The sequence below is a fragment of the Tinamus guttatus genome, unplaced genomic scaffold (assembly GCF_059628265.1).
Source record: "Tinamus guttatus ecotype Peru unplaced genomic scaffold, ASM5962826v1 Tinamus_guttatus_pri_ptg000208l, whole genome shotgun sequence".
Lineage (NCBI taxonomy): Eukaryota > Metazoa > Chordata > Aves > Tinamiformes > Tinamidae > Tinamus > Tinamus guttatus.
In genome coordinates, this window is record NW_028288742.1 from 4,661,878 (window position 1) to 4,672,597 (window position 10,720).

General features: G+C 38.4%; 1 protein-coding gene across 1 annotated transcript in view; it reads right to left on the reverse strand.

The window, feature by feature from the left end:
• HEATR5B (HEAT repeat containing 5B) overlaps positions 1-9,501 on the reverse strand; it is a 45,950-nt gene extending 36,449 nt beyond the window's left edge. The window contains exons 1-11 of the mRNA XM_010223421.2: positions 9,292-9,501; positions 8,591-8,802; positions 7,294-7,402; positions 5,732-5,881; positions 5,025-5,196; positions 4,471-4,628; positions 3,734-3,983; positions 2,040-2,195; positions 975-1,225; positions 450-561; positions 95-247 (exon numbers count right to left, since the gene is read on the reverse strand). Coding sequence (XP_010221723.2) covers positions 95-247; positions 450-561; positions 975-1,225; positions 2,040-2,195; positions 3,734-3,983; positions 4,471-4,628; positions 5,025-5,196; positions 5,732-5,881; positions 7,294-7,402; positions 8,591-8,802; positions 9,292-9,417 — 1,849 coding nt within the window. The 5' untranslated portion in view covers positions 9,418-9,501. The remainder of the gene's footprint in view (positions 1-94; positions 248-449; positions 562-974; positions 1,226-2,039; positions 2,196-3,733; positions 3,984-4,470; positions 4,629-5,024; positions 5,197-5,731; positions 5,882-7,293; positions 7,403-8,590; positions 8,803-9,291) is intronic.
• Between the last annotated feature and the right edge of the window lie 1,219 nt (positions 9,502-10,720).

A 10,720-nucleotide genomic window follows, 5' to 3' on the forward strand; every position in this document is an offset into this window, starting at 1 on the left:
TACAAGAGTTCTCTGTAGAATATATGGGACCATGTTTTGTATTGAACATTTTGTTTGAAACTGAAATTGTTAAATTTCAATTTGAAATTCTTACCACACAGAGCTCCAGCACGGCCCTCCAGCGTCACTTGCCAGGTAAAAGAATCTCCTCTTGCCTTCTCTGCTTCCAGCTCCTTCAGAGAACGTGGAAACACATTTCGCCACAGCAGTAACATCTTGGGGAGATGGTACCGAACAACAGATGGACCTAGCCGAAAAAAAGAAATGATATAATACAAGTTAAAAAAAAAAAATGAATGCTGCTGAAATAAAAGAAACAATTCCCTGTTTGGGAAAACAACTAGTAAAATACTGACAGCTTGCAGAGACTATTTGCCACAGTCGACAACCAGAAATGTTAAGAAAGCATTAGAGTTTTATTTATATATTTATTTATTTAAAAAACAAACCTAAAGTCATAAGTGCTCCAAGTAAAAGCCATCCAGCTTGAGTCCGTTGCAAGGAGAGCCTGCTATTTTGTGCAGCAGTTCGTAACAGATCCTCAGCAATGCTCACAACCATCTGCAGCAATGACAAAAAAACGGATTTCAAAACTATAAATTTAGATGAGAAGCACTGCTAGAAATTCATCCTAACATTATAATTAAAAACTTTCTCAAATCATTTAAATGGATATTCTGTAAACAGCAGACTGTATTTCACTCAAATAAAACTACTTCGCGTTTGCACAGAGTAATTTTCTCCAGCAATTCTATAACAACATGCTACCAGAGAGAGAGAGATGGGGACAAAAAAAAAAATGGTAAATATTGCATCTGAAATACTGTATACAAAGGCTCCAGCCATTGTTCTTGATGAGCACAACCTTTCAATGCTTTTATTTGATATACATGTCACATATTTTACAAAGCAAGTACTTCTAGATAAAAAGATATGTCTTGGGACACTTGCCTGGAAAACATGCATTATCTCACCTTTCCTTTGGCATGAGGAATACCTAAGGGACACTGATGCACACCACCTAGTAAAGCAGCCATTGCAAAACTGTAGCCACTGACAGCTTCAGGGGATGTCTTCAGATTGTTGAGCCTTTCTGCGCATCTATCCAAAAACGGAGTCAACTGAAAAGGCAGCGCCACAGCTACACACCGCAAGCACCACGCGGCCGCCAGCCGAGCAGCCATGCTGGGGTGGAGAAGAACTGAAGTTACTGTCTCCAGGAGACCTAAAGAAAGAAAGTTTATAGCCACACGATTACAATATACGCACACAAGTAAAATGCATCTAAATTTGGCAACGTAAAAGTTAACAAATGCCAGAATTAAAGCTCTTGAATCTTATGACTTTGCATTGTGGCTCTGACAGCTCTGGTTTTCCTGGTACAACCTTATGTGGATGAGTGTGATGCCGATAACTCTTTTGTCTTTCTTTCAAGTAAAAGGCAGACTTCTACCACTTGAACTAGCAGAGCAACTGAAAAGGGATAGTACCACTGTGCATATTTTTACTAGTGTAAAAATATGAAAACTGTAGCTTTACAATGCAAGTATTAATCAAGATGAGTTTTTTAAAGGAAAACAAAAATGCAAAAATATATCAACTGTATCCAAACGAGAAGCATTTCAAACTGGGCCTATCCAGAGGTTCACCTCCTGACAAAATGCTCCCAACTCCCCAAGAAAATACGATGCCTGAAAATGATACAGCTTTCCAGAAGCAAACACTTTAGAAGTTGTATAGAAAAAACAGTGGATTTTCTATAATATCATTATCTGAAAGTCATCAGTACTGGAAACAAAACTTCATAAAAGAACTTCAGGCAAACTTTCCATCAAAAACTGTTGCTTAAAACTTATCCAGGCTTAAAAATTAGGGTATTATAAAACAATGAGCTAAGTAAACGTCAAGATAAACTACTGGAAATGGCAGTTTTATCACTTTGTTTCTCACACAATAATTTATTTTTTAACGAGACTGTAATCAGGCTTCATACTAGTTTCTTGAGCCTCTCTATAACCTACTTCAATTGCTTTGCATACCTATGGAGGGCTCCTGGATGAGAGGAGAGGCAGTGGCATTCAGACTCTGCACCAGACTGCCCAGTTCTTGAAGGGCACAGACCATTACGTGCTGGCTTGCAGCTACATCGGCAGCTCCCGATTTATTTTCGCTGTTAGCATCATTCACTACTGCTTCTGTAGAAACAAAATGAAGAAACTGCTCAGCTACCACAGAAATCACAAGTAAACACATAGAGACAACAGAAAGAGACAGTGTAGTTTTGACATCAACTCTACATATTAAAATAAAAACACAGCTTTTCTCAAGGTATGAGCTGACAGAGCAAACACATTCTGAAGAAAACATCTGCACAGCTACTAGCCTAATACACAGAGTACAAAGACTGTGAATAAGAGATGCTCAGAAGTGACAGTGGATGGGAGTACATTAAGGGGTAGGATTAATAGTATAATACAGGAAAGCATATACATATGTGCATCACATCTATATGTAGATAAACATATACACAGACATATATATGTACACATACGCTTACAGATGAAGTAATCAAGAACATAATCTTGGCTTATCTTGGTTCTGCATACGAATTTACATTTAAGTATCTGAAAAAAACTGTAAAAACCTCAGTTGCTGGTAGACAATCACAGCCTTACACTTTGCTTTCATTTTAAAGTTACCTAATTAATTTCACTGATTCCACTCTACGTTCCTTCTCCTACACTATGTCCCAGAAGCAGGGTAGGGGAAAAGCTGTAAGTGTCGTTTTAAATAATAAAAGGCTTAACATCTGATCCACTACAAAGCTAGCAAGAGGTCCATTTTTGTGAAAAAAAATCAAATTAATCAGAAATTCATAGGGGGAGGGAAAAAAAAAAAAAAAAAAAACACGCTCCACACACTTAGCAGTTCCTCCATCATCTGAATATATGTTTCCTGTAACTTATTAAGGAAATAGCAGAAGGAGGTATTTCTGCAACTCTTTCAGCTGAGAAATACAACTTCCAATAGACTTTTTTTCCTGAAAGCAGTGCTTACAGGGCTCTGTAACATTGTAGGGGGTTCTATCCCATCTAATCACAAACATCCCTTCCCTACTGAGGGGAAAAAAAAAAAGTTGTAAGAAGAAACTGGAAGTTTTTCAAAGAGAATTGTGAATAAAAAGTATTAAAAAGGTAGAAGAAATAAGCACACACTTATGCAAATATAGTTTACCTCCTTAATCTCTAGCTCAAATTAACTCACCCTCTTGGTGATTACATGTCAAAGGTTCTGTAAAGGGATTACTTATCTTCTGTATTGCAGCCTTCAGATTACATCTTTGTTAACTTGTAAAATCCAGTTAGACAGTAATATGGATATTAGCAGGGGATACTTAAGGACATTTATCTGGCCTACAAGATCTTCAATGCTGGTTGGAAGGCACTCTAATTTTCAGTACAGCCTCTCCAAAAACAAACCGCAAAAGCCTCTCTTACGCCTTGTCTTCTAAGCCAATGCAATGGAAAAATTCTTCACCGGATAACAAGCCACTTTTATATAATCACTTTTCAAATAGAACTCACCTTTTTGATAAAATTCAGCTGTGTTCTGTTTCAAATATAACCTTTTATAATAACTAACTTCTCATGGTGGATGAAAATGGAAAAGTGACTGACACTATGGAATGACAGCAATTTTCAACAAGTCTCAGATAAAGAAAAATGGTTCTCACCCACAGCCTTCATTTGTTTCCCAATGGCTTGACAGATATCTTTGGCAGCTGCAATCTGGGCCTTCTCCCCCAGCAAGCTGCCCACCGTCGCTCGCAGGATGAAGGACACGCAGCGTCGGGAGTACACGGCCTCCACATGGGTCTGCGTCGCCCGGGGATGGGAGACCAAGTCGAGTACGTGGGATAAAAACGTAGCAAAGTTGCGCTCCAACCACTGACCTCCCAATGTGGTAACAAAGACGACATAGGCCTGCAAATACACAAATCATGCACAGATCCAATTAAAACAAACAGAAGACTACATTTGGTCACTGAAGACTAAATAATTATAGGTAGATAGTTCTAATATTCATAACAGGTTAACAACGATATCCAAGTTAGATATAAGCAACCCTAAAGAAGCCAAGCAGGATGAAGTCTTCAATATTTTAAGTCTTCAAATATTTTTAGGCATTCATCCCACCTAAAATACACTGGTCAAATAAGCTTTCATTAGCATACATTTTAATGTATTAGTACTGAACATTATCAATAAAAGAAAATATCTTAGGCAAATGACATGACACATACATCTCATGTAAAATGTGAGTCAAAGTCTTCATAAGCTAATTCATAAAAGAAAGATCAAGACAAGCACAAGTTTACACTTACCTTCCAAAAGGGTCACAGTCAATACATAAATGCTGCTTTATTTTAAAAAGAAGCATAAACAAAAAATTCTCCAGATCACCACAAACCTGGGTAACACCAACTCGCACTTCCCTATTCACAGATCCTCCGACTTTTAACATCTCTCCACCACTCTTCAGGAAGCCAGACCCGCCTCGCAGGAATCCGGTGGCCATGAGCTCCAAGACCTCCTCAAGCGTAGCTCTCCTCACATTCTGTCGCATCACTTTGGCAAAGATAAAAACAGATCATTTCATCTCGAAGTTCTCCACACGGTACAAGCAAAAATCTTGAAAGCAAAACTATCCATAGCCATCTTGTAATCTTGAATCCAATCATTATCTCAGATAAGAGTTTTTTGTTTCCCCTCCTTTCTGTTTTAAAAATAAACCACCTTTCCCTAGTTATTTTTGATGATCAGAGTTCACCCTCTCTTTCTTTGCATGCCTACAACAGGGAACCTGCAAACTTCACTGGTTTGAGCTAAAATTCGTAATAGAATCAAATCATTCAACTACAAATCTCCATGATATGGAACAAAAGTATATCATGCAACACTAACAGAATCCAGCACTGAGGGTGCAGTTTGTCTATTTGAAAAAGGAATTCAAAAGGAATATACCTGTTGCTTGCTTTGGTATCAGGGCTGTAGCCATGACTGTCCCCAAAAGCTTTGACACTGCAACTCGCACGCCATAGTTGGAATTTTCCAGGGCCTTAAAGCACAGCGTTGCAACGTTCTCCAGCTCAGCCGTCCACATGAACACAGCTTCATTTTGTAATTCCAGGAGACACTGTAGGAAACCAAATTGCTGCTGAGCACTGCTGGAGGCCATGCTTACCTTTTGTGTAGGTATCAGTATAATTAATGGGATAATTCAGCAAACATTTAGTTAATAAGTTTCCTAACAGTTAACATTCCCACCCGGCCTCATTTAACCCAGATAACATAGCTGGAGTAAACATTTAGAAGAATCATGGGGCTAAGTTAACAAATAAAATAAATAAATGGATAAAATACCAAACAACACACACACACAAAAAAGTTACCCGTTACCCCAAACTCCTCCCACTAAGGCTCACAGTTGATATGTTCTAAGTCATATTTGTCTAGGAAGGGATTTGTCTAGGAGGGAAGACAACACTACTGTGCTATGGCTTACATGAAGTAATTGGACAAATGTCTGAGCTTTCAGTACAAACTAGTAAGGACTTATCTTGCCCAAATAATTACCAGATTTCACATAACAAACAACAAGCGAAAGCTTGAATGCAGGCACTTCACAGTCATAGCACAAAGAATTTCTAGAGCTGGTCAGAAACACCCACCTTGGCTACTGCGCATCGTACAGCCATCGATCTGTCTGTCAGGAGAGATCGGGCATTCTTATACGTATCACGGTGACAAGAAGCTGCTGCTCCTCCAAGACCATTTAAGACTTTCTGTAAACTCATCAGGATTTCACTGCGGCCCTGAGACTGCATGCAGGAAGAGAAAATAAACAAACAGGCAAATAAGACACAGCACTTCTATTGAGCATTAGGCATGTTTTTCTGCTTCTATGCATGCATATGTGAATAGAGATAACATGTTTCACCAAAGTCATATATAACAAACGTGACTGTTTTTAGATAGCGATAAGCACTATATATAACCTTACTAAAGCAGCCTATAACCGAAGATGAAGCTAGGCAATTCAACAGATCCATCCTAGACAAGATGCTTCCTTTTACTCCACCTATTATCTGCCGCAGTCTCAGGAAAAACAGTCAAAACAAAAAACAAAACAAAAAAGAACAGTTGATATGAAAGAACAGGAAGCTCGAAAAGTCAACTACCTTTGCACACAGGCAGGTAACTATAGCCCCGAGGCACTGAAAATACATGGGGTGTAGGGACGTAACTGAAGAAAAAAAGCTTTCAGTGCAAAATGTAGATTTGCTCTGCGTACACAGCACTGCTAAGAAAAATTATTAAGGATCATGTGGTCTCCTTAGCTGTCACAAGAGAAGTGCCTGCTTTTATCTCCAGCAACGGGATTACTGTAATATTAATTATTATATGATTACTGTGAATTAATTAGTTCATATACATTTATATTTCCAGTAAGAAACAAGAATCAAGATCAGTACAATCAGTACTCCTTCCAACTTGTCACAAGTCCCAAAAAATGGAGCTGAGCCTTTTAAGTTCAATTACACCATCGACAGAACTCTGAATCACAAGTTTTCCTGAGCATGCGGCTTTACTACTGAGGCAATTCAGTATGCAAACTGACATCTCCCACTACAGCAAATTTTTAAGTTGTTACTCTTTAGCTCAACAAAATGACTCCCACAAAACACTTAAGCTTTAGAATCTGAATTCCTTTAAGTTCTCCAGATGAAAAGGTGTTTCCAAGAACAGAAGTCATAGTTTGGTAAGCTATACTGAAGCATAAAATGTAAAAACAAGGTAAATTAAGCCCACTGACAGCCCATGATACAATTTCTCAATGTTATGATACTCTCTGTACAGAAAAGAACAGCATTGCTTGCAAAAGCAGCAACATCTTTCTCAGACAACCCAAGTATTACTCTTTTGCTATTTAAATAACTGCAAAATTACTCAGGCAACATGAGAGAGAATCCTAACAGAGTAGTTAGAATGGTGCACATAATCATTTCACAGTTTTAATTACTGATGTCAAAATGAAGCAACGGCTATAATATTCATATGAAAAAATCTCTAAACTCTCTCAGGTAAAAATAAATGCATATGCTTAACTCAATACCAGCTACACAAGTGGTCTGTTTTCCTACATCACGATTCTACAATCATGATATTTTGGCACACACTTTTGGAGGACGTAATGAAATCAAGACTATACACAAAATAGGCTGAAACTTACCTCTGCACTTTTCAGAGACTTTAAAAGATTATTAACTGTTTCTGGAAAAGAACTGCCCAGCATTCTGCCCATTTTTTCATAAAATGCTCCAACGCATGCCACTGCAGCCCTATGAAAAAAATAATATGCAGTGTACTCATTTTCTGTATCATATAAATGAGGAATAATAGATACAGATATATTTTTAACTATCCTATTTAGATGATTATTTAATTTTATCTTAACTGAGTCATTATTTGGCATTGGCAACTGACAGCACTATCAGCTAAAAAGCAATTTGTTATAAACTCAAAGCCAACTGCTTAACTGACATTTCTCCAACACAATTCTGGAATTAAAAGGAACACCTCCCCTGCCACTCCCCTGCCCCCCAGAAAAGACAAAAAAAACCCCAAGCAATCAACAACAAAACACAACAGCAGTTTGAAGTCAGTACAAAAGACTTCAGGACTTTCACTTAAGTTAGAAGAGTAAATTTCTGAAATTGCTATAGCATGAAATCCTTTCCAATTACACAAGTTTCTCACAGGGTTACAACAGCTTCAAATCTGGGCACTTTCTGCCCAAGAGGTGATTTTACTGACAGATTTTACTGTCAATCTTATTGCTATGACAATGATTAAGAACAAACTCAGGTTAGGGTTCACTACATACTGTGAATATATGATTCAGTAGGTGACAGACAGCATTAAAAATAGTTTCAGCAGAGACTTTTTTTGTGGCATTAACTATAATTCCTACTAACTAAATTGCTCCCATACCTACAGATAAGTTGAATCACACATATTTACATCCAAATATAGAGACTATATTTAAGCAACTTGTGCACTGCATTACAGCAAAGGAACATAAGTGGGGGAAACATTTAGTTAGAACTCTCTCTTGGCATAGATAACATTCCTGTTCTGAAAATCTGCAGGTTCCATCTTGTCTTAAATTGGATACTTAGGCCTCATTAGTAAAAATATAACTGGAGGAATTTCTTCACTGCATTACCTCCTCAACTGTCAATTATCTTCCCCATGTTACAAACACATAAATAACCACAAGACACAAGACTCTGTGTTGAGGAAACCATCTCAATTTCAGCTAGTCATACCTATTGCCTTTGAATTCTGCCACCAACCTCAATCCTGCTCTTTCTTCTGTTACATTAGGCATATGTACATTCTAAGCATGCAAAATATAAGTCACATAACGCGACATACACAAGCAGATTTTGTTTGTACTCTGCAGTACCATATCACACTTAAAAAAATAATAATAATTCCCTCATTCTTAATAACATGAAGCTTACAGCTTGGTGGGCAGGTAAGCAGCAGTATCGTCTTTGCTCTTGATGATGTCATTGCATTTGTCGAGCGTCTGGAAAACAGTAAACGTGTCTCCAATGCTGTAGAGAGCAGCGAGATTCTTCGCAAGTAGATTCCGAGTAGGCGGCCCAGGGGAACTGCTGATGAGGCCTGTTAGCTGCTCGACAAGTTTCTTTTGTTTTTCCTTGACATCTGTCTGTTACACAGAGAAAAATTAATGAGAGGTCATCTAATCCCGCGTCTTGTCTCCAAAAACAGCCAGCAGCAGCAATCTACATGAGTCTGAGGTAAAACTGATACTCCTCCACCTATATGTAACTGAACAAATTGTTTTGAGATACACTTAATGTCAGCAGAGACAGATGCTAAATAATCAGTATCAGCTGTTACTATATTTTTTACTTTTTTTTTTTTAATTAAAAAGCATCTTCTCATCCCCTTCACCATTTTATGAATCCCTGCACTGGGAAAGGTTTTGCCTCCCAAACGTTGACATATGACACTGGAAAACTCAGACTAAACTAAGTGCTTTACAAGAGCCATATTGAGTGCCTATAATTAGACACTAAAAGCTACAAATAAATAGCTCTGCAGGCTGAGACTGGAATCATAACTTATCACTTGCACATTACTCATTATCTTTATCTAGCATTAAGTGCTTTAGAAAAAAAGAAAAAAAAAATACCTTGTTAGCTGCTACGAGCACTTTGTCCAAAAATCTTAACCACTCAAAGATAAAGACTGGTCTCTTTGCTTCTGTGATTTGAGCTAATGCCTCCTCATTCAGTAACAAACTATGAGCCAGCTCCATTATTGGTTAAAGGCTGAGTTTATGGTAGATTTCTGTATTGACTCTAAAATAAAAATTAAAATATTATCATATAGTACAACAGTACAAAGCTTTCATCATTTGCTTTCAAAGTTATGCATTACAGTACCACAGCTGACATCTGCTTAAACTTAACTAAACGGTCTCAGACTAAAAACTACTTGCACACTTGAGTACAACCATTAGTATTTCAGAAAAGAGTCATAAACAGCAAATGAAGAACCTACTGGCAACTTCAGGATGTTAACTTTTTGTCAAGAAAAATATACCGACAAATTATTAAAAAAAAAAAAGATGAAAGAGGTAAAAGGGGAAACTGAACTCACCCTTTTACATAAAACAGAAGTGAACTATCATTAAGCACAACCCTTCTCCCATCCCTGATGCCTGGGCTCAAATTTGGCCACCCTTACAGTATCTTCAACAGACAGGGTGAGAAAGAGATGAACCCATCACAAGAGCTGGTGGAGAATCAGTGCTTTTTTTGCCTTGAGAAATACTTAAATGATTCCTTGCTCTGAAGCACGTGCGCGTGCTCTGCAGCGCCGAGCGTGGGCTGCACAGCACAAGGCTTTGCCTTCTACTACCCACCACACCAGAACACAGCAGAGCCCCAGCCACAATCACATGCAAGTGACAGAACCACATTACAAAAGACAGAACACACACCAGCTAAAAATAAGGCTCATCTGGGCTGCTCTGAGTATACCATGAAGAATCATACCATGAAGGTAACCCCATAACGTACCTTTCAGCAAAACCTCAAAGCAGACCTAACTGTGCCCTAACACAGCTTTGCATTGGAAATGCCAGGATGACCCAAATTAATTAATTGTGCAAGAGATCAAGCAGGAGAATGAGAAGAAAATGGTATTATTAGACCTTTCCCACCCAAAACAAATTTGAGAAATTTGAAACATTCACAGCAGGGGCGTTGGACTAGATGATCTCCAAAGGTCCCTTCCAACCTTAATGATTCTATGATTTGGAATCACAAACCCAAAGCTTCCCAGACTCCTCTCAAACACTGCAAGGCCTACACGTTACAGCCTGGGAATCAAGCAGCAGCCAAGGCAGCGCCAGGCTCGCCAGGAGGCCAAATGCTGCAGCTCAAGCAGCTAAGAGCTGGCTCACACAGCACGTTTTAGGTGAAGCACTACCAGAAGTTGGCTCTTGGTGCCAGCACTCTGCACGTAACCTTGGTGGGCTGTATTTAAACAACTACAGCATGGACAGATAAAGCTTATTGGGAAAAAAAATCACATTGAAAGTTGCCCATCTTCTG